Raw genomic sequence first — 25,764 nt, 5'->3', positions numbered from 1 at the left:
AGATAATTTTTGAAATTTTAATTAGGATTTTAATAAATTAAAAATTTAATAAAATATATTATTTTTACATAAAATCTCAGTAGGTATCATTGTAAAAAAAATAATCTTTACACCATTTGAATATTTAAAAAGTTAATTTTTTTATGATAGCGATTTTGTGTTTGGAATTTTTTCTGTATTTTGATAATTTTTTTAAATTATTTTTTGTTTAGTTTTTTAAATATTTATTTTATTATTTCAGTGAAATTCAAAGCGTGTTTTCAATTCATATTTTATCTAAATATTTACTCGCGTATGTCTCTTTCATTATTAGAAGCAAAGGAAGAAAGATTCTGTTTAATGTATTCATAATTTACATGAGAAATTTAAAAAAAAACTGAAATTACATCAGTGCAAATGTCATAAGGTCTATGAAACGGAATTACTAGCTATCTACAATTTTACTAGCTATGGAATTTGTCTATATTCGGTATATTTATAAACTAGACAAAACATTCAAGGTTATTTGAATAGCACTTTCTTTATGTATATCATTATTTGATGCATAAAAAAAAACAATTGTACATAAGGAAGTTTAAAGAAATTAGGTACAATTAGGGATACCGAATACCGGTATTTTGAGCCATTTGTACAATTTTGTAATACCGGTATTCACCAGTTTAAATACCGGTTTTTCGGTATTTACTAGAAATTTTTTAAATTGTCTCCATTATATGTTCAGGGATCTCCAACATAGCAAAATAGTATACGTTTCTGTTTTTATGTCTCCCTAAAGGGCGAAATTAATTAGACTGTGAATACAAAGTTGCATCATACAATCAAGAGAAGCGATAAAATACTGTTTGACAACGGATTGTAAAACCCTCCGCGCTTTTGAGCATGCGTTAGGATGGGTTTAGTTCGGCAAAATAGGGGTGAGAGGAAAGATGAAAGGAGGAGATGTTTACATTTAACAATGAAGACTCACAGTTTTATGAGATGTAAACATTGCAGATAATTAGTAATACAGAATATCTTACTGTATTTGCATAATTATAATGATTTTAAAAATGAAAATGAAAAAGAAGAAAAGAGACTAACCAATTTAAATCTGATCAAGTTTATAGTAAATTTTCTTTACATTTTTTACCCAGAAACCTATCCACTTTCAGAAGAATTCGGCACAGTTTTTGAAGATTATGATGACACTAATATCGATAGTGAAAAAGAATTGTCTCTTGAACAAAAATTAGAATTAGAAAAAAATAAAAAAATAAAATTCAACGAACCAAAATACAATACAGAAATCAGCTATATCCAAAACCATCCGACAAGAAATCGATTTATTTGAAGATGAGGGATTTAGAGATAAATACTTGGAAAAAGTATATCGCGCATTGCTAACAATACCACCAACTAGCATAGATGCCGAAAGACCGCTTTCCACAACTGGTAATTTTTGCACAAAATTACGTTCCGGCTTAATGACAGTACAATTGGTGCATTATTTTTTTTAAGATCACATTTCAAAAATTTGTAATAGTACTACAGACTAAATAGTGATATTTGCACTATTTTGTGATTTAAATAAATAAGATTTTCTTTTTTTGTGATTCTTTATATACTGTTATAATTTATAAGTTACAAATTATTTTTTGTGATATTTACTCTCAAAACGGGCAAATCAAACAAAGAAACACCTGTGTTTTCTTTCTTTTTCTAAAATTTATAATACCGGTATTAAAACCGGTATCCCGGTATTAAGATCTAAAAAATACCGAATACCGGTATTGAATTTTTGGTCCGACATTGCAATCCCTAGGTACAATGAATATTTCTATCAAACCAGTTGGTCGCGAAAGGTGTTTAATTAAAAATAATGATCCGCGTTTCCCCCTAAAATATTAATAACTTTATCATCGATGTCATCCTCTCAGATCTTATAATTAAATATATGGTGGAGTACATATCATTATCACAAAAAAAAATTCAAACATTTTAATAACAAAACAATTGGCAAGTGGTGCTTTTAAAATATACTAAAACAATCGACTTTGAAAGCACATAATAAGAAAAATGTACAAAAATATTTTCCATAAAAAGAACAACATATGGGTTAAAATTCTTTTTTATAAGCTTGTTAAAAAAATTCTACATATGTCATGTCTTGTCAACTTTTATGGTCTGTAGAAAAGTTTAGTCACTTGGAAAAATACGACTTTAAAAATATGTTTTTAAAGAAAATTATAGAAAATTGTAAAAGGATCAATAGTGAGGAAGAGGTGTTTAAAGAAGGATACCCTTTAGAATATTACAGAAAAAATGAAAAAGATGAGTAAGTTGAAATTTCCAGATTATGTTAAAATGTGGAGAATTGACAATGGGCATTGGCATATTTTGTATGAAAAAGTGATCTCCTCCAACAACAGATGCCTGCACGTAAAGCGAGTGCGAAATATTCTTATTTTTAATAGAGTAAGAGCTTTATCAAACTTTTTGTTATCTATTTGAGACAGCATTCAAGAAAATGTTTATTTAAATATTAATGATCCCACTGTTTTGTCATTTTCAGAAAGAATTTGTTTTAACATAGTTTTTGATGTCTTTGCCAGGGGAGCAGGGTTTGTTAAACTGTTTGGAATCGGGGAAAGTCTAAACATGCAACAACAGCATGCAGTTTGATGACATGCCAAGTGAAATTTATCACCTGACTTTGACGACACATAAACTAACTCCATTAAAAATTTCAAATATGTAGGCAAATTGTAAAAGGAAAAGTAATGACAATTGATTTTGATATCATTTATTTTTATACATAAATAAATTATTTTCTCTAGACAAATAAAAAAAAACACTAGTTTTCTTTGTAGTAGGGACCATCGTCTGTATTTACAGTAAGCTTTGATATACACATAAGAAAACGAAGCGCTCATCAAACAGAAAATGCAATAAATATTAAGTATATGAATTAATACAATTTGAATATTTTTATTGTAATAGAACAAACATAGATGCACTGAATTCTTTTTAATCTATTAAGATATGTGAATTTAAAATAAAAGCATTAAAGGAAAAGAAATCATACCAATTTCATGACTTTGATTAAATTATGGATAAATTAGTTATACTTAATATAAAACATTTTCAATTTAATCAGCAATATCAATTCAGCCTTAATAACAAGAAATTTTATTGCTTTTACTGTCTGATTTGCCATTTTAACCTCTTCAACTTTAGGAGTCCAGTTTCTTAAAAGCATTTATAATAATTCAAAGACATCAATTGTTTATTTATTTCAAAATATATGGAAACATTAAAAACTAAATTCATCAATCTCATATTGTATATTAATCCTAAAAATTAAATATAAAAAAGCACCATCGTTTGTGTCTTTGACATCCAATCGAAATCACAAAATATTGCTTAAAGAAGCTTGCCACTTCTTTCCAACTTTTTGCCACTCGGTGTGAACGGAGATTATCATTTCCATCAGCTTTCAGTGCTTATTAATTAGAAAAAAATTTCGAACTTAGACATAAAATTGCTCGAAAAGCGAGAAAGCTAAATCGAATATAGTTACCTAATTTATGAATTTCGAATTCGAAACGTGATAGCTGTACATCTTACGTTTACGGATACATAATATTTATCTACACAGGGCCGGTACCAGAAGGTTACCAAAATCAGCTTCGCCTTTTGGAACAAATAACGTTCAACAGAGGAACATTATAATGAAAATAAATGAATATTTTAATTTATCTAATTCTAAGCCAAACATTTCTATGAACAAAAACATCGCTTCGTTTTCAACAATAAAGATATTGTCGCACATTTTGTAACAATAAAAAATATACATATATTTTTTTCTGAAAATTCTTTTCAGAATCTTTTTAAAACATATTTACAAAAATATAATACAAAGAAAAAATACAAAACTTGGCATAAATTCTTAATTATATAGAAAATACATATTTTCCTTTTACCAAGTAACCACATAGTGTTTTATGATATTTATAATAGGTTTCTTAGACAACATGTCCAAGTGCTCCATTTTTTTAAAAGTCTTCGTAGTAACTTTCTGCTTTTGTTTTCCTTCCCAATTAGAACACACTTTCAGACTTCTTTCATTCACAGTTCCATCGCCGAAATTTCTTTTAACCAAGGTTGGCGAATTCGGCAAGCTTTTATCTTTCCTGTAATCCATCCTGAAGAAGAAAAGATAAGAAAAAGATAAATGCCTTGTAGATAAGATTACATTATAATCAATAAATATTAAAGAAATGAACGTGTTAAGTAATTTTTCATATTGTTGTTGAATCAATCATCAATGGACTATCACCACAATCAATCACTTTTTCGTACACTTGCAAGATATAAAGAGTCCCCTCCCCCCCCTTTTTTTTTTTTTTTTTTTTTGTTAAACTTCTTAGTATAGGGAGGCAAACTTAATACACATTTTGGACTTTCTCTTTTTGATTGATTAAGTCCAAAATTTGATAAAAATCTACAATTTTTATATCAAGATTACAAGATAAGATTGATTTACTTCTCACGTTGTGTTTTTGAATTATCATATTTATGAATACACAAAAAGACAAACGAACAATCTACAAAAATAATCCAAATTTAGACACAAAATTACGATTTTGATACAAGGTTCGCATATTAAACTTTTTCTTTAAGTACTTCATACGCTAGAAAATACAAATGCTTGTATATATTTTAACGTGAATATAGAATTTGTGAAAAGTAATAAATGCCCTTGTGAACTTAAGTGCAAAAAAGCTTCAATGCTAAAGATCTAGAATATTTTTAACAGATTAATACACATGATATGTTAAGTAGAATAAAGGCATTATGCATAATTTCTTGCTAACATATCACTAATGACGATATATTCTTGCTACCAATCTAAAGATGATATATTCTTGCTGACCACTCTAATGGTGATATATTCTTGCTAGCCACTCTAATGGTGATATATTATTGCTAACATAACTCTAATAATGATATGCTCTTGCTAACATATCTTTAATTATGATATATTCTTGCTAACCACTCTAATGATGATATATTCTTGCTAGCCACTCTAATGGTGATATATTATTGCTAACATAACTCTAATAATAATAGGTTCTTGCTAACATATCTTTAATTATGATATATTCTTGCTAACCACTCTAATGATGATATATTCTTGCTAGCAACTCTAATGATGATACACTATTGCTAACATAACTCTAATAATAATATATTCTTGCTAAAATATCTCTAATGATGATATATTCTTGCTAACATATCTTTAATGATACTAAATTCTTAATAGCCACTCTAATGATGATATATTCTTGCTAACATATCTCTAATGATAATACTATATTCTTAATATCCACTCTAATGATGATATATTCTTGCTAACAATTATCTAATTTTGAGTTTAAAGTATCTAGTCGAAGTTTGGACAAAATAATATCTTTACAAATACCAATAACTTCCAACTCAGAAGATTCATAAGAATTAAACTAGTGTCCAACTACATCGCCATGCTTTCCAAATACATTTTGCAGTGCTCAGAATGGTATCTTTGCCTTGACATTATCATTTCTCTCGCCAGGGAATAAACGAACAAAAAAATAGACTTGATTCACCAGACGGATGCACAGTCATCAGCATTATTCAATTTGATTCTCTCTATTAGGATAAATAAGTCAAGATTCATCCAAGAATCACAGTTTGAATTAAAAGGAAGCTGTCTCTATTTTTTGAAATCTGAAAGAGAACATCGAGAGTGAACTTGATCTTTGCAAGATATTAAAAAAATCCCTGTTATGAAGCTAAAAATCAAAGATCGATTCCAATGTTGAAAGATATAAAGAAAAGGAAATTTCATATTCTCTACTTTTTTGCTCTTCAAATTTTTCCAAGAATTCCAGCTATGAAGATAGAATAAAATGGGGAAAAGTGCAATTGATGAAAGTTCTTGAATAAGTTAAACGATAGTCAAAGTTGCAAGTTGAAAATCTACCTCGAATTTCTAAACAATTGTAGCTACAGAAACATGTTTATTACAAACGTTATAAGTTACACAATTTACCAAATTTGAGTTATTTTTCAATGTTTTATCGTAATCTTTAACCTCAATTTCTCATAGAATCTTGCAACCAGCATTTCACAAATTCGCTACCAGATGGCGCCACTAGTATTGAATCAAAATTAAACAAAATTGAGTGATTGATTTACAAATAAACTCTGAAAATAGCATATCTTTCTATCATCGGTACTGCACAAAGGCTGAAAATTTTAGATCTCGTTAACATCAGGAAGGAAGAGAAATATCGATTTAAAAACTTCATCCTTACAAGCCTGAAACAAATAAAAAATAAAATGTTTTAAAAATATGCTCTTACATCTCAGTTGTAGGTAAACCAAAACCGTAAATGCAGATAACTTCCACTCTTGGTGGTTTTATGCTTTCATCTGCATACGGGAAAGTATCTTTGTACATTTCGTAACCTGTAGGATGATCGATATCTCTAAAAAATTCTTCGTAGTTGGCGACTGTGTAGTTTTTCGTCTTGGTGAAAGCCAGCACCTCATCCGGACCCCACAGATGACGCGAGGGCAGCATGTAAGTAAGACTTGAGCTGCTCATTTGTTCTATTTTTATTGTGGACTGTTTCACGATCAAGATCCCCAGATTTTCTCCTAAAATGAAAAAGAATTTAAGTCTTATTCATATCTACCAATAATAAAGGAATGCATGCATGCGCGTGTGTGTGTGTGTGTGTGTGTGTGTGTGTGTGTGTGTGTGTGTGTGTGTGTGTGTGTGTGTGTGTGTGTGTGTGTGTGTGTGTGTGTGTGTGTGTGTGTGTGTGCGTGCGTGTGTGCGTGTGTATTTGCAGGTTAGACCGTTTTGGCAAGCACTTGCTTTGAGAATGTTAACGACATCGGTTTAGTAACCATGTGAATTTTTCTATTCCTTTTGAGAAAAAGTCAATTTGAAATGATTTTTCTAGCATTTCAAATAATTAAGAATTAAATGCGTGTTTAAAAGTTTAACTCAATACGGTCCACAAATATTGTGCACACAATTGATTTTGAAACTAACTTTAAATTTCAAAAAAATATCTTTTAGTGATATTTATTTCATTGTCATAAAATTTTTCCCTGAACTCTGTGGAATTTTTCAAGTATTTCATTCGTATAATTTTTATAGATAAACGTTAATGTTGTGATTAGTTTCAAAGTCTTTTCTTTGTGGGGAACAGAATAAAAATTAATAAGAAAACGTTACTTAAGCAAATATTTCGTACTTGGTATAAAATTCTTAACTTTGCTTTATTAAGATTTTTTTAAACTTACTAAATAAAAAGTAAGGCAAAAAGAAAGAGAGAAAATTTTTTCTGAACACATAAAAAAAAAAAAACGCAGAAATCTTCTGAAAAAAAAAACTAATTCATAAAAATAAAACTATAAGCGAATAAAATTATCATTTATTCTAAGTAAAACTCTCACATTTTGATTTCTTTTAAATTTATTGACTGCCAATTAAATGTAAATTTAACTCTTTATTTATGTATATTAATAATAATGGTGTGTGTGTGTGTGTGTGTGTGTGTGTGTGTGTGTGTGTGTGTGTGTGTGTGTGTGTGTGTGTGTGTGTATGTGTGTGTGCGTATGTGTGTGTTGTGTGTGTGTGTGTGTGAACATGCGCATCAAAAGCAGTTTTTTTTTTAAATATAAGGTAATTTTTTTTTAGTCTTTTGTATTCTCTTGTCGAGTTTGAATAGTCATTCTGAAGAATACATCTTTTTCACATTCTTGTTATATAATAACTATTATACACCCCTACAATAATGAAACCCCTCGCAATATTTTTTTTAAAAATTTTAATGAACCCAAAGTTGTTCAGAGCTTCCAAAGTACCAAAAAGAAAATTTATATTCTCATTTATATAATTATGCGTCTTATTTCTTTTCAGAGCATAAAGTGTTAATTAAGAAATAAACGATGTTTTGATGTTTTTCCTAGATACTCCCAAAATTGTTATTACACAAAAAAAAGATTTTTACACCTTTTCCAATTTAAAAAAAAAATTATCTTTTTAATGATTAATTAATCAATTAAGGTGCTAATTAACTAATTAAGGTGCTGCAACATTATTCTGTATAAATTTAATTATCTTTTAAAATGCTTTTGACTATATTTTGCTCCGTACTTTCTTTCATTGTTATAAATGAAATCCAACTGTTTCCATTATTGGTTGCTCCTAATATTTCATCCGGGTTTTTTTTTTTATTGCTGATGATCAAGATATAAATATTAGACTTACTTTTCTACAATGAAAGGATATTTATTTAAGACATTTTTTAATAAAATTTTTCAAAACTTTGACAGTAACATCCAACGTCTAATTTTAGGTATTTCAGATTGAAGTTTTATTTTTATTTTTTTATGTAGCATACTGAATTTTTTTATTGAACTAGAAAAAATTTTATTAAATAATCCAATAATATATTAAGTAAATTATGAAATATATTTTATAAATATTGAATTATTATTCTCTCTCTGAATATTGCTGGCTGTTTTGAAGTTTAAACACTCGACATTTAAAATCAAATTTTAAGAGATATGACAGAAAATTAAAGAAGGTATCTCACTGTGAAAATAACTGTGTAAAAGTTCTAAAATAGTACAAACTCATAATTTTCAAAATTTAAGGCCAAAAAAATTATATTTTAGGAAAGAAGTTATTAAAACAGGCAACGTAAAAAAAAATTCAGTTGAAATTTCATATAAGCAATAATTCCAGCCAACCAGTTGCGCATTAAAAACGGTAAGTTAGAAATAATAATCAAAGAAATATTATTTGGTATTTAGTATAAATGCTTAAAGGTAAAAGTTTTGGTATTTTTGATATTTTATTTTTAAATACTCATATAAAATTAATTGTAGTTATAAATATCTACATTTGAATCAGTGAAAAAAATTCTTTATTTAATTTTCATGCATAATTATGCAACACGTAGCACTTAAATTGACAAAACAGAACAATGCCTTTGACTCTCATGAAATAATTTCTTTGAAATACTCTCTTTTTCTTTATTTACTAATTTGCGTCATTAAATCCAAGCCAATTATATAATAAGAAATCAACCGTGTGATTAAACTCAAATAAATTTTATTTGAGTCAAGAACTTAATTACTGTTTGATATTTCATTTCATTTTATTATCTTTTCAAATGATCCTAATAATTCGTTAAGTCCTTTAAAGTTACTGAATCTCGTTCCTATCGAAGAGATAAAATTTAGGGAAAAGAGGGGAAAATACTGTACGATGCTTTCAAATCAGTCAACACTAAAAATGAAAGAATGTATTTCGGTTTATGGCAATAAAATCATAACGTGAAAAATTACTAATATCTAAATAACAATAATAGGAAATGGAATCCAAAGAGTTTCTGGTCTCTCAATATTTTAAAGAACAGAGAAGGGATTAGCTGCTGACCGAGAGGGTCAGATGAAACGGGAGTTGGAAAACGAAAATCATTGTAAAAACTTTGAAGCGAGAAATTGTTTTATTAAATTCAAAAGGCTATAAATATTTAGAAATGAAAATACTTTTATTACAAGTAAGTCAGTTTGTGATTACATAACACAAAAATAAATTGTTATATAACGATGTTATGAAATATAATGATAAATTACAAATAATGATTTATTATTTCAACCTCTGCTTTAAAAAATAGATCACAATTAGAAAGATTTCTTTTTATTATCTCAAAGAATTATCTTTAATGTTTTTGTTTTTTTCATAAATGATAACATTATCTAGCATATTGGAAAATATTATGTCATACCTGAAGCTATTGTTTTCATCGCTTTGACAGCTCCTCCATAAGCACCACTTAGAGATATGAGGCCTTTGATGTACTTGTCCTTCCAAGCCTGGCTCTGCTGGTTAAACAAATAGTTAGTAATCGGACATCCCATACTATGACAAACGAAAGTTACTTTTGTTTGATTACTTCTTTCGTAAGTTTCTTCGACCATTTTCTTGACTCCATCGTAGTATTGCCCCATTTCATCTGAAAACGTAGTACAAAATATTATTTTCATCTTAGTTTTTTTTCCAGGTTCCTTTAATTATGAGTTGACACGCAAATTTAATTTTGAGCGACAGAAAAATATTTAAGTCATGCGGAGAAAAAATTGTGCAATCGATATGAAAATTTATCGATGAAATTTCTTGTTAAGATCGCATAATTTTTTTTTAAAAAAATCCAAAATCATGCAAATTTTCGTCATAAAAATTAGCATGTTAACTTATTTACATAATTTTTAATTTACAGAAGCTATTCACACATTTTTAGACGATTTCGTACTGCGATAAGAAAAAAATCGTCTGAATAGAAAAATTTATTTTCATTAACAATTACGATTAAAAAAAATGAATTATCGTCTGCAAACTAAAAGCTGAGTTTATATTCAAAAACGCTCTTTCAAAGAAGCGGTGCATGGTAGCCTAAAGTGTTGTTGTATCTGAAGAAAGATATCTCGTTATTCAAGGATGCTCTGAAAGCCATCGTTATATATATATATATAATATGGAGCTTTGTAGGAAATGTAAATAAGAAAAGAAAAAGAAATTTCAGTGAAGTGGAGATATTGTTCTAAATACGTATCCAAAAGAAAAGTGCAGTTCTTCGAACATTATAAAGGTAAGATCTTTAATATTAAAGGAAAATCCTCCATAATAATTTATTAATTAATTTATTTATTTATAAATTTATTTATTCGTTTATAAATTTATTTATTTATTTATTAATATTTAACCAATAATAAGATAATTTATTCAATGTTCGATGGCTTGAACAATTTGCATCCAAATGCGGTATTATTTTGATTTGACTCTATATGGAAATTTATATTCAAAAAAATAGAAAGTTGTAAGACAATTAAATAAAGCCAATTAAACTTCTATTTCAATTTGAAATTTAAAAAATTTTGTTGAAAGAATCTTAAATAATAAATTGTGCACAAAAGATTTAATAGCAATCAAACACAACCAATATTCCAGAGGAAACAATTGCTACCAAAGGCGTCTAGTTCACAATTCTACATACTATTTTATATACTAAACTATGAAAATGAAATAATTTATTTAAAATGATATGCAGAAGGAATTTAAATTCCAGCAATACATACTTGGAGCTTTCCTATAGTCATATGGTGCGCCTCGGATATCCACGTTTCTTTTATATCCTATATCTACCAGACCGTTCACGATATCCACGTAATAGCTGCTCATTATTAGTCTTTGAATAACTAGAGAAGAAAAATTATAGATTGTATAGATCTTTCAAACAATAACCTAAATTCTAAAAGGAGGACTTTTTATTTTTTTACAAAAAAAAAATGTGTTTTGAATAGCTGCATATAATTTAAAAAGATTTTTTTAAAATTTTTAATTTTTTTTCTTGAAATTTAAAAACATTAAAATGTGTCAAATGGCTACCTTAAGAATTAAATAATATCTCAGTGACACAAATCATTTTATAGCAAATCTGCAATAAAAATGAAAGTCTCTTTTTACCATTATATTTTTTACAATGCAAAAAAAGTTGATAGTTTTTTAATGGTAGAACTATTCATAAAGCAACCAACTTGGCATTTTTCCAAGTTTCAAGTTTAAATCTAATTCTAATACTGCTGTTGAGCTATTTATCGGTCTTTTCTACAAATATTTATCAAAAAGCATTAAAAAAGGATTTCCAAAGATTCATTGCTGCCCTTTTAAAGTCATGTGAAGCTTATAAACGAAAATAAAATCTCATAGCCAAATAAATACGCGAAACAATGTATGGTTAAACATACAAAACAATAGATTCGCCTTTTTCAAAAATATGAAGTATATAGATAGGCATTCCTATATTAAAAGAGAGCAAACACAACATGAAAAAAGAACATTCGATAATTTGATGCAGCAGCTGAAACTAATAGCGATATATAGCATTTTTATGACAGCAATATATCGCAAAGAACAATTTGTGAGAAGATGGAACTTATCTATATTAGTATATTGCATTAGTAAATATGAAGATGCTGCCAAATCCTACAGCTAAATTATTATAAAATCAAGGAGCCGCACAAGAATATATTTATTTTGATAGGCTTCCAAAAGTAGCATGAATTAATTGGTTATATTAGCAGTTACATTCATTCCGTAATCCACAATGTCCTCGAACACATGCAAGGATTTTGAAACTTTTGTATGCCTTTTTTTTATGTGTGTGCACATTGTTACGAAAATCGTTCGTTGGGTATACGGTATATATATTACTCCACGAATATTCCAGAAAACACGAAACATCGGTTACAAAAACACTGTCAAGATGTACCCGAAAAACAGCATTTGTAGAAACAAACAACGCAATCAGACAACAAATCGCTAATTAAATAACAATAATAGTGTTCAAAATCATAATTTCCTATTCACACTGCGAACTCAATTCCAAGGAGAGATTTCATATTCGTCTGAGCACCTCCGCTTATATAGTTTCCAGACAAGATAATAATATTACATAGAATTCTCCAAATCTTGGTTCCCAATAGAGATGGAGCCATAATTCTTGCATTTTCCAGAGCCGTCATTTTCGTCCCGAAGTTAAAAGACTTGGTGAATAATTCATTAAGAATATCTGTAAATCTCTGTTCCATACAATATGTTTTGTAATTGGCAACGTACTCTATTTGATTTTGGATTACGTTGCTTTTGATTTTAGACAACACAAAATTCGTAACATTGTATAATTGTTGTCTCCGTAGTAGCTCTCGTCTTATTTAATTATATAGCAATATATATTACCGAATATAATTTAGAACACTTAAAAATATTTAAAATGATTCTTACTATCTTATGATCTAAACGATTTTTCATATTCTCTCCACACCTAATGAATACTAATCCGAAGCCTGTAATCTCCTTCTAAATTCAAGTTATATTACTGAACCATTTCTCACTCTTTGACAAAGAATGGACCCGAAATTAAACCAGGAAAATAATTTTCTAAAATCTTAATATTTTATTTGTATGAGAAATAATAACAATGAATAATTACTTCGCTTCCAAAATATAAAATGATAAGTGATAAAATAAATCTAACGTACATATAAGATTTATCTTTCGTGACAATTTTCTGATTTGCATAAAAATTCACAAAAGTAAGAAATAAGAGGAATGGCACTTACAAGGTGGCAAGAAACTGCTAGGGTCCAACCATTCTATATGGGTAGTGTTTCCGAAACCAGGAACACGTACGTGAACACCAGGAGAATTCGATGTTGTTCTTGTCACATTATTATATACGAGTCTAAACAGAAACAAATAACATGAGACAAATTATTTCCGGATCAAACATAATATCAAAAAAGTCTTCAATGTAACCGATAAAGTGTGATTCTAATTTTCCTTTCGGTGTTTTCTTGTATACAAAAGCGACCCGATAATGAAAATACAGATACTTGGGATACAAAGCGGGATATAGACACGATTTACATTATTCGTGACGCTAAGGAATGCAGTATGTTAGATAGAAATGTCATTTTGTTCAAGACAAAATTGAGTTCCCAGTTAACAAATGAGCATATCATGTTGTTACGAAATTTCCGGGGTTCGTTTGGATAGTGGGGTTATATGGTGTGAAGAACGCTCAATCACCAGGCGGCAGTAGAAAATAAAACAACGACGTTTATTTACACGAAGACACACAGGATAGCACAAAGACGACAACTATATACAGCACAGAAGACGATTATCTTCAACCGAGACGTGCAGCATACAACAGTATACACAGCAGCTCTACTCCGTCGCTTCTCCGCTAGTCCCTGGAAGACGAGTTCTTCACCGTCACTTCCGACTACTCTTCGACTCCACTAGTCTACGACTACTCGGCAGCTGTGGGCCACTCCTTTTATAGGTCTCAGGAGGCGGGGCTAGAAGCCTCTCAACCAATCAGGAACGTTTGAGGCGTAACTCGGTTCTTACTGGCCGAATCGGGAAAATTCTCGATGTTTCGGGTATAACCTATTTTGGCGCCAAATTCGTCACCAAATGGTCGCCAAGTTTGTCGCCAAGCTCTGGAACCTCCGACGCGACGCCGGACTCCGTCCAATACCGATGACTGTAAAACATTCTTTCCGATGGTGGAACCAACTATGCTGGGAAGCAGCATTACAGATTCGTAACAATATCCAATCGCGAATTATGCAAAGTTTGAAGCGAGTGTAATTATCAGAATTCTGGAAGCCGAAGGAATTAGAACAAAATTCATCCCTTATTTCTAAGTGTTGATGGACTGAGAGTTTTAAACAGAAAAGTAGTCGGCATTTGGTGTCAAAAACTTAAAGATGGAAGAATATATTTAAAGGAAGATCCGGAGAGTTAAAAGAGGTAGACTCACACACTGAGATAATTGTTCAAAAGAAGACCATCTTCTCAGACTTATAGAAATCTTTCAAGAAATGTTTGGCAGGAAGATATTATATTTTTCATGGGTATTTCCAAAACACTGTTCTGGAATGTGTCAAGCGACTTGACAAACAGCAGCGCTACGGAAAAATATTCTAAATAGCGCCAGGTTGGGATAAATGTCTTTAGCGTTTCCGGAGATTATGTTGAGAAATAAATAAAAGTATGTAGTTTTTGTGAAATGCATTAAATATTATATTGAATAAAAATTAACAGTTCAATTTTACAGTGTTTCTTTATTGTGGACTGCCCTCGTATAAAAGTATTGCAATAGACAAACTATTCTAACCTCAGATTTTGATGGATATCTAAACTTAGACTTTCTCCAGACTGAAAGTTATATTGCAAATATACTGGACTTTTATTGGGTCGATCCATATCTACGAACACAATAATTCAAAACTTTGAAACAAAACTATACGGATTAAATTCGGTAAATGATCTTTATGCTAAAATTATGGATTGGTATAAAGTTTGGGGAAAAACTGTTAGTGAGAAGCCTCTCTGTCTGTTGTTCATCTAAAACTGAACAAAATAATTGGAAAAAAAACCAATGATTTAAGTGAAAATAGCATAGGTTTTTTTTTTAACCAGAATTGTATATCTAGGCCAAATTTTGTACCAAAGCCGCTGCCGAATTCACTGTCTATTGGGAAAAAAACGTGAATATAATAACTGTAAAAGACAAAGTTTTTATAAAAGAAATTCTACATCTAGTTTACATCATAGATATGAATTAATAGGAAAAAAACATTGTTCCACAAATCATACTCTCTTCATTATATAAAAAGTTAAACAAAATGTACCCGAAATGATGATGTTTTCGAGAATATAAAAGAAATTCCGGTTGTTTCTGATTCGTAGAATCCCATGTTAACGTTTGGATCTAAATCATAACCTTCAATTACACAAGCATCCAATGTCTTAACAACTTTTGAGTTTATAAGAAATTATGCACGATAAATTAATTCTGAAAAGTAACCAAGCTCTGCATTTGTATCTAAATATATGCCTCAAAAACTTGCATGTATTTAAGCAAATAAAAAAGTTAAATTAATTCTAAAATGTTACCAAATTCTGTAATTGCACTCTGCATCATACATCTCAATAAGCTAATAATTAATATCTAATTAATCAAGTATAATTCTTCTCTCAAACTAAGAAATTATACTTGTATCACATGCATATGAAAATATATTTGCACCTTGCATCTCCGTAGTAAGTTTTCAGTTTATAAATAATTAAATTAATTAAATTAATTTTGTAGAATTTACACATTTTGTTGTTGTCTGTCTGTCATATGCCTGAATAAAGTTTCAAATTATAAATAATGAAGAAAATTAATTTAATTCCAATTATTACCACAAGCAATTTTACCTTCAAATTACCTTACCAATATACCCTCAAATAACTTTCTTTTTAAAAATAATCAAGCATATTATGTTAAATAAGGTGAAAATGATATGTTTGCATACCTTTTAGCATAGTTTTATAAATCATACCCTAGTTGCTACTTTTCTTGCAAAATCAATATTATTTATATTGTAATGTCTTGATCTAGACTGATCAAATAACGAAGCAGAATTTCCAGACAATTCTTTATTTTACAACCCTATATATACAAAAGAGCAACTTGTTCTAATCTTGGTTAAATAAATAGTTATTTACACCTGTAGTAGGAGACACAACAGTCGAAACATTTAGTATCCAGACGTTTGGACACCCCTTTCTCTTTGAAGGTACTATCAATATTTCTTGGAATTCCTACATGTGGTCTTTCACTGTAGTCGCTAATGAACAGACGCGAGACCACCCAGATGAAAAGATCCACCATCTGGCTATCTCGAGGAGTTTAGTAATTAACAGCGACGACACAGATGGCTGTAAATGTCTTATCAGTACTGGGAAACGGGGAATGTGACAATATTGTAATCACTTTTCAAGCGCGACCACCTTTTGTTATTATATTTACCTCATGTTGTCGACCCAGCAGTTAATGATTGCTGGAATAAGTAGGTTTGGATTGAGCCACAGGTTGAAGTAGTCGTCCGTCGTTTTGTCGCAGTACATGTGAAGCTTTGCAGTCTTGTTGAGCTTAGCTTCAAGCTGACTTCCCCCATCGCCGGGAACTGGAAATAATATAACATATTAAATGTGTGTATATGTTACAGTTAAAGTGTGAAAACCATTAACGGACATATTACCAATCTAATCCGCAGATTAACTGATTTGCTCCGTTAAAGTGAGAAATCAAGAACTTTCCGCATTTTAACTAGATAATATGCACATTAGCGGCTTCCGTATCGCTAAAGTTCAAAAATTTGTTTCTCTCATTTCCTCACCCTATTCCCTACTCTGTCCCCCTCTCCTTTCACTTTTAGTTTGCTTTCGCCGGCGTCTGGTCGTCGCCGGTTGCTTTTATTTCTCATAATTTGCGTCCACAGGCAGTGTGTATAATAGCTAATTCAATTCATGTACCATTCAAAATGTCACCGATCTGTAGAATGCACTAATAAGCAAGCACAATTGTATCATACTTTTCGCAAATTCATTTCCTTGATCTTAATAACATGTAAAACCGTTTGATTCTTTGTATTATAGTTTTTCAACTGATCAACAATTGATTCTGTGAACTAATTTGTTGTTTGCATGATTATATTAACGTGATCCCTCAGATGTATCGAAAAATAAATAAATAGCATTATGTCCATTTCCTTATTTCCAATAATATTTTGAAGCATTTGATTCTTTGTAATGAAGTTTTTTCAATTGACTGATGATTGATTCCTTCAACTAATGTGTTGGTTGTTCCATTGTATTAACTTGATTCTTTTGATATCAAAAAATAAATAAACAACATTTAATGTAAGCGTACAGAAACGTTGCTGTTGTTTCCAGCAAAGACCTTATTTTCACTTTGACGAGTGCCTAGTAGGTAATGTGCTGATTAAAAGAGTATCTAGTAAGTAATGTGCAGATTGAAGGAGCACTTTAATGGATCACCCTAGTTAATGTACAGATTAACTGATTTCTGCACTTTAGCGATAATATATATGTTACCGTTAAAGTATACAATGCAGTTATTTCATAGAATACCTAGTTATTCCATGAAATAACTGATCGTGTCCGTTAAAATGTGTAACATGTTATTAATTTGACACTTTAACTAGTAATTCTATGAAATAACTAGGTATTCTATAAATTAACTAATGAGAGACAGTTAAAGTGTAAAATAAACAATTTATCTAAAATGAAATTAAACTAATGATACACAATTAAAATGAAAAAGAAGCAATTTATCTCATTTATGCAGCGTATAAATGGTATTTATGGAAACGTACCATAAAATCATTTGTTACAACAAGGATTACTTAAATGACACTTGGAATTACAATGAACATTATTTCTAAAACAAAAGCATTTTTTTTATTTCTAAAACAAACAAACAAAAACATAAATGCAGTAGGGGTGGAAGGTAAATGCATTTGTCGTGCGAGATATATGATATAGATTATTTTACACTTTAACGGGTTGCAGATCCTTATTCTATGAAATAACTAGTTAAATCATGAAATACAAGAGAGTTTTACACTTTAACGGACACGATCAGTTATTTCATGGAATAACTAGGTATTCTATGAAATAACTGCATTGTATACTTTAACGGTAACATATACAGAGATGCAGAAATGATTAAGGGTGGAAAAGATTAACAGGAGGCTTTTGAAATAATTGTAAAGTTTTTACCTTTCGTAAGAAAAAAAAATTCAGATTGATAAACATTCGTGACTAAAAACTAATTAATGATATTCGTGAACAAACCAACGGAAGTGGTCTACTCAAATCTCTCACATACTCTCTAATTTATCCAAGAGAATGCCTTGCATGGTACTACAATAGTTACGAAATTTAACTTTTGTCATTAATTCAGCATTTTTACTGAATCTATTGTGGCATCCTTGCGAAATTTTTTTTAGAGATTACACCTTGGCAGCCACTTAATAGTATCTGAAAATCGAATTTGTGTTTTAGACAAATTTTTTTCCTGCCAATTAACACAAAGATTTTACTCAGAACTACATTTGTAATAATATATACAAAATCATATACCAAATTTGATATATTTAAGTCATTGGGTTTTTCAGTTATGCATTTACCCGTTTCTGAAAGTATAGACCAAAGACGTTCAATCCGTTGTTGAGTTTTGCACACATTTTGATAGATGTGTCTACACGATAGATGTTAAATCTATGTACCAAATATTACCTTCGTTTCGTAGTTACCGTGTAACTTTTATTCGGATAGCCGAAGAGAGAGATTTCCTCTCAACGGATTTTGCTCAAAATATGGTAAAAATCTTCAAATTTGACCTGAATAGGGTATATCAAATTTCACCCGTCCAGCTCACAACTTTCTTTAGTTATTTTTGCCCTAGAAAGACAGAGAATCGGACGGACATTCTTCAAGGATGTCTTTTTCGAACTTAGCTAGGTCTAAAACGTGGAAATTCGTCGAAATCTGGATTTAGAATTTTTTGATAATTACTATACTTTCTCCATACTTCGTAAACGAGAAAGTAAAAATCATATCCTGCACTCATATTCTAAAGTCGTAGAATGTCTTTAAGTAGAACAGCTATATTTTACCATATTTTCTGGAGTACGTACTTAACGTGAATTCAGGCGGTACTGTTTATTTATAAAAACCGCTAGAGCGAAAATTAATTCACTATACTATTGTTTTACCAGATGAACAGGGTCGTTCCTACAACCTGCAAGGTAGCTAATGCTACCTCAGTAATCCATTTTGCATTTCTCCCAAAACAATCATAAACAAAAATAAACTATTCTAACATCCACAAGTGCAGGACACTGACTGAAATGTTAATGTTATGAATAACGAAACCATATATCCCTACTCTCGCATATGTCCCTCTCCCTAAACCTCGGGCCGAGGTGGTGACCTGATGTTAAGGTCTCAGCTTCGAGGCTGGAAGGTTTCAGGTTGAAGACACGATTCCACCAAAGAACCATCTTCTAAACAGGTCTGGTGCACGTTCCGTCGGAGCCAAATGGTGGGGTGTGGAAATTTGGAGTAGAGTTTCCAGTTCAGGAGTCATCTGACAGCAGTTCAAAACTACGAAGGACGCCCCAAAATAATAAATTCTTGAAAGTGCAGTGCATTATATAAACATATATAAACTACCAGTACAGAGTCTTCTATTTGACTCGACATATTACCGGTAACTGTATTTATAATTCGCCAGGCCTCTGCCGCGTTCACATTCTACATGGCTTATGATAAATGGAGGGCTTTAATACTCAGTAAGAAGTCAGAAAATACGCATTATATCAATGAGTTTTTGTATAAAAACTTTGTCTTCTGATACCGGTAGGCAAAGAAATGAGTTTACAGAACTCCGGCCTATCCATCTTTTTTGTTACCCAGCTTGCCCTTCTGCCAATTAGGTGCATATTCGGGAATGTATTGTATTTAATTTACTGATACTTGTAAATTCACTGATTGCTAGCGGCTAATTGATAAAAAAAAGTTGCCAAAGTATCTCGCCAACATACTTTTCCTGATTATCATTTACCAATGGCATGCGGCTGCTGTACTAGTATCGGTTATATTTATTATAATGCTAAGCGTAAAACTGTGCTGGATACGGAGAATAAAAATCAGAACTCTTGTGCAGTTTGTGGCCTTGCTTGGCTTTATAGGTGGAAGTGGATAACATCTTTATTATACATTATGCGGGAAAATATGTCATATGGATCGTTAACTTTTGCTAAGCGCAGAGTATGGTTGTTTTAACGCAACTTAATTGGATGGATCAACATATCAGCCTATCCATTCCGGAACTCACATTCAGGCACTAGTTTACTTTAGTTTGATTAGATTAAGGTCCTCTATGAAAAATTACGACGACGATTATTGAATTGTGTTAAAAATTGATACAAATTATAAAGATTGGGATTAAAGATTTCCTTTATTTTAAAGTTAAGAAAGCAATGTGAAACCCAAGTTGATGCTTTACAATTTATTAAATCCCGAGCTTACAGATTAATAGTGCAATGCAAGAAATAGATAGCAGGACTCTCTTTATACTAGTAAAATAGCAATTTCAATGCTATAATAAAATGCGAATGCCTAAAATACAATTTAATCTCGATTTTATTTTTAGTGCAAACATACATGATTCAGAGAATAAAGATTCGATGTTACGATAACTTTTGTAATTTGTTTTGATTATTAATATCAACAATAACAGGTGTCTAAAAAATGAGATAAGAGCAGTTTTTCTTCACACATATGAAACTCAGATAAGTTATAAAAATCATAATAGAATACAACATCAGATAAGAAAGAGCATGAGCCTAATGAAATCACTTTCCACTTTTTTACAAATTTTGGGGCAGATATTACTTTGGATTTTTTTGAGTGATAAAATATGAAATAAAATCTTAAATATATATATCTAATAATACCTTATTATTGGGTGCTGTATTGTTGTTATAATCTCTGATAATCCTTATTCTATCCATTTTTATAAAATTGGTTTTAATTTCAAATTTAACTCATTTTTAGTTCTTATGAATGAATTTCTACATATTTGTTTCAAATATAACTCGAATTTCAAAGATATTTGTAATGTCAGGTTCTGAATCAAAGCTCAAATTCAGTTCTATCATAAGATTAGAAAAATATGACATACAGGATATCCGTAAAGTTTAAGCATAACTAAAAATATTTGAAGATAAAAAAAATAATTAACGATGTAAATGCCAAAGAAAATTTTGGCACAATTTTTCAAAAAGAAAATTTCGACAACTTTTTTTACGTAAAATTATCAAATGAACAATGCTTTATAATGTGGTAAACGTAATCCTACTGAGCGGCACCTGAAAAATGAGGATGAGAATCATCTGGTATGGTGGTTGGTTCTCGCCTCCCTGGTAGGTACAGAAAAGGATGAAAGTTGACTACCTCCAGGGACGTACTTCCCATAAGAGGGGTTGTACCGTGGCCGATGATGGCCCTTAGAACTCGACCACAATTTTCGCCAGTGTTGCTGTCGTGATGGCCCGGTCGGTAATTCAAGGTTTTTGTTTTTTTCGTGTGCCTTAGGGTGAGTTGCAGTATTCAATTTTCTATATATAAAGAGGTCGCTATATGCTTTATACGTCTCTATGCAGAGGACGTATAAAGAGGTCATTACTAGACTACATTTTCCTTTTCAATTTTCATTTTAATTTTGTAAGAGCATGGGGCTAAAATAATCCTTAGAAAGGATTATAGTGCTTTGTATAGTTAGAAAGCTCCTTTTTAGAAATTTGACTTGAAAATTATTCCTTTTCAAGAATTACTGCCAATTCATAGCTATATTTGCAAAACATGTAAATTGTGCTCTTTGGATGACTGATGCAAGTTTTTTATTTTATTTTTATAATAGAATGTTTATAGTAGAGAAAAAAAATGCAACTTAATAGAAAATTGCATGTGCATCCTGGATGGCCTTAAAAATACCTCATACCCTCTTTCTTTAAAAAAATTTTTTGAAAGAAAAGCTTTAAAAAATGGCAGAAAAATACTTTAACTGATTCTCTATAAAATTTGCTATAAGCTGATTTTATGAAAATAAAATTTTTGAAGACAACAAAAAAAATTAAAAAGAAATTCGAATCTCTACTCTTAAACACAGTAGCATGACACTATTTTAGATTCGATTCGTCCATCTATAATATAATTTTAAAATTCGCTCTAAGCTGTATATCAATGATAAGGAAACAAAAAAAGGTTTTGAATATCGTCACAAAACACGTAAGAGCATAAATTCAATAACTAAAACTATGATAAATATAGTTGCAAAATTATATTCAAAGATATTTTCAAAAAAATTACTAAAATTAAAGAACAAATAGAACAGAAATAAAATAGATATGACATAAATCGAGATAATTTAGAGAAATATTAAAATGTAAGTTATTTCTTAGTTAAAAATCTGGTTAAAATATTGAGAAAATGTTAGTAATAAATACCTATTACAAAAAAAAAATACGGCTCTGTGACAAATTAGAATTTAATTCAAGCGGTCCGATCTATAGAATGTCTTCAAAGATTTTTTTTTTTTTCCTCATGCATATCTCATGACGCAATTCACAAATAATATGCTAATCTACGTCAAATTTGGTAGCTTTAGATCGGCCGATCTACTCTGTGTAGCATTTTGAATAATTTTTTTACTGTGCATGTCGCGTGATGCAATTTACAAATAATATGCCAGCCTAAACACATTTTCATGCTAAAACCAGCGGGAGTAGTTTGCATAATTTTTAATAAAAATATTATAATCCCTGCCTGCACCATAAAAATTAAGAATATTGGATAAGATCGTGAACTTCACGAATACTCAGTTTTTTATTTTCAGTGTTCCTCGCATGAGCTTTTAGTATCTTACAGTAACGAATATATATTTTAGACGCCTTGTTGTCAATCGATTTCAATAACAATTCGACGCACAAAAAAAAAAAAAAAAAAAAAAAAAAAAAAAAAGCATTTTAGTAACATCTCATACGAAATTTCATATAGCTATCAAAGTCGACGTATTTTTGTGTTATTATGTTTACATGCTTGTGAAAGCACAGACGGACAGATATCAAACTGTTCTTCACTATTTGGTTCAAAATTATGATAAGGGTCTAAACTTTAGATATAAAATTTTATTTGCCTGTAATTTTGTGGCTATGGTGTTAACTTGCTTTCCGACACATATACTTCCTGCAAATGGATTTCGTTCAAAAATTAATATAAATCTACAAATTGATGCATAGACCGCATACAGAATTCATGCGGTTATTACAATGCATTTTTGAGTCAAAGAAAATTGTTTTTCGAACTCAATACGATCTGAATATGTGATTTTTTTTTTCTCTCCCTTCTTCTTCTTCTTGGCGATTACAGCATTTTACCTTTGCATACTTCAAATACAAGAAAGTAAAAAAAAAAAAAAAAAAATGCTTGAAACTTTCTAACATATTTTGGAGAATATTTTTTATATATATATAATGAATATAATTTTATATAATGAATATAATCTTATATTCATTATATAAAAAAAACATAGGTTCTCATTCTTTCGCATTGTCCGATTTAATTCAATGTCAAAAAAATTTCATAATGCCGTATTTATTTGATTACACGTGGCTTTTCTGAACTTCGATTTTCTTTTTTTGAGATCACATAAAAACGTTTGTTTTCTTTTTGCCGTCTATTAAGGATAACCAAAAATGGTTTCTTAGGTGACTCAAGGTCTTCTCAAATCTTGTTAAGCGTATTTAACAGATGCTTATCGGATAGAATGGGTGTGAACTTATCATGGATAGATATGTGCTGAAGTTTTTCTATATATTTTTCGGTTCAGCTGTGACAGAAAAAATCTATTTTGTTTTAGCAGCCTATGAACACATTATTTTACACTTTCTCGTATGCGGAGTATAAAAAGAAAAAATATTATAATTTTCAAAAATATCTCAACTCGAGAATTCGACATATTTGCAAGTGTCAGATATATCAGATTGAATCACATATCTTTGAAATTATATCTGTATGTAATTTGAAGATTTCAGAGAAAGTCTACCTGTCTGAAGGCAAAAGAATACGATAATTACAAAACTTAAAGAGTTAGACGGATACAGTTTGGTATACAGATTTAGCAGTTAAAATTTATATTTGCATCAAAATTGGTATCAAATCTATCAAGGTATTGGTCATTTGTGTATTTGTAATATTTCATATATGTAAATGCGATAGTTGAAAAACGCAACAATTTAAATAAATGTAATTTAGTAAACAGTTTTGACATCTAAAATGTAGAACTATCAAACTGTGAATTAAATAGATCTAAGGAAATTAATCTTCCGTCTGTCAGTATTTTACTATGCATATAAACACGATAAGTCAAAAGGCAATGATTTAAATATTAAATGAAATTAGATGTGTGATCTTTTTAAGAAAGTTGCAACTCTCTGTGAGATTTTGCCTTTATTCAATCGATAAAGAAAGGTATATAAAATACATTTTCGGTTTTCTTTACTAAACTAAAAAGCACACAATTCTCATGAGCGAGACTCTGAAAATAAAAATCTGAGCACTTAAGACGTAAAGGCTATTCCTAAGATTCACAATTTCATGTCGAGGGAAAGTCAATAACACATTTAATAGAGAGTTTGAAACATAACAAAAGTAAAGAAAAGTAAAAAGAAAAATTCTTACCTAATATCACAGGGCTTCTTTTAAAAGAACTTCTGTCAATTCTAAAGCCCGCCGACCCAGGCGGGTGCAACAGCACCAGCAGCGTCAGAACCTGTACGCTGAACACCAAAATAGAAAGAATGGAATTTTTTAACATCGATTTGAAAAAAACTGACAATATACGAAAAATAACGCCGGCAAAATCTTCAGTTCCTCTTGCAAAGCTTGTTGATACCGGTTTTCACTTCTATATCTTTTGACACTGAAAAGTTCCGCAGAGTGGGGTTTAAGAAGCCTCATGGTCACATGGGGAATGGTGGTTCGATTCTACGTCATCCTGTTTGTTTGTTCGTTATCTCGACAACCACTCGATATCCAATATGCATTACCAAAGTCATAAAACACACCCTCTGTTAGAAAATCATTCAATATGCAATTGGTACACGCATGTTATCGGGAAACGTATCTACCTTTATTTGTTTCAGAAAAAGTAAACACATTTTACAAGAGTGGAAAACAAATGGATTTTATCTCCAGCTCATCACCTTAGAATTGCCAGACCTGCATGGACAAATCAGAGAAGGGAGACTTTTGATAATACCCAACAATTGAAACCTTGTTTTAAAAAAATAACAGTGCCTTTGAAATGATGAAAAACAATGATTCACTAAAACTAACGAAACGGTATTTTAAGCTTTCGTAATGTTATATCAATAAATTTTGTAGGCATATATATAAAAGCAGAAATAACGAACGAGCTTCATATGAGCGTGACACGCAAAACGTGTGATTTAAAGTATCTGAATACATTTCATTTATTATTCTCCACAAGCATTTTCTTACTACGTTTTTTCTTGCTGCATAATGTTATCATACCTTTCGAAATCCCCATCCCGTGAGAATGAATTCTTGATATCTGTTTCGTTCATAAAAAAAAGAAAGGGTCTCTACAATTGTTGTTAAACAAGTGGCGAAGCGTTCTTTCAAATGAAAAGGAATCT

The 25,764-nt window shown here is 30.2% G+C and overlaps 1 protein-coding gene across 1 annotated transcript; it reads right to left on the bottom strand.

Annotated features, from left to right (window-relative positions):
• Positions 1-2,766: 2,766 nt before the first annotated feature.
• On the bottom strand, positions 2,767-25,331 carry LOC129964053 (phospholipase A2 group XV-like). Its single transcript, XM_056078723.1, has 7 exons — positions 24,785-25,331; positions 16,482-16,638; positions 13,231-13,352; positions 11,188-11,307; positions 9,840-10,067; positions 6,387-6,684; positions 2,767-4,184 (listed from the first exon to the last, which is right to left on the bottom strand). Exons 1-7 carry the CDS (start codon positions 24,918-24,920, stop codon positions 3,959-3,961), a joined length of 1,287 nt encoding a protein of 428 aa, XP_055934698.1. The 5' UTR covers positions 24,921-25,331; the 3' UTR covers positions 2,767-3,958.
• Positions 25,332-25,764: the final 433 nt, after the last annotated feature.

Source organism: Argiope bruennichi, chromosome 3, assembly GCF_947563725.1.
Source record: "Argiope bruennichi chromosome 3, qqArgBrue1.1, whole genome shotgun sequence".
Classification (NCBI taxonomy): domain Eukaryota; kingdom Metazoa; phylum Arthropoda; class Arachnida; order Araneae; family Araneidae; genus Argiope; species Argiope bruennichi.
This window is presented reverse-complemented; position numbering and strand designations above follow the sequence as displayed.

What these genes read in the sequence shown, in the direction of transcription:
- LOC129964053 (XM_056078723.1), bottom strand. Translation starts at nt 24,920, where the DNA reads ATGTTAAAAAATTCCATTCTTTCTATTTTGGTGTTCAGCGTACAGGTT. An exon ending in AAGAAGCCCTGTGATATTAG is followed by an intron (nt 16,639 to 24,784) that starts GTAAGAATTTTT and finishes TATTATTTCCAG; the next exon opens with TTCCCGGCGATGGGGGAAGT. An exon ending in TGCTGGGTCGACAACATGAG is followed by an intron (nt 13,353 to 16,481) that starts GTAAATATAATA and finishes GTTTCTGTTTAG; the next exon opens with ACTCGTATATAATAATGTGA.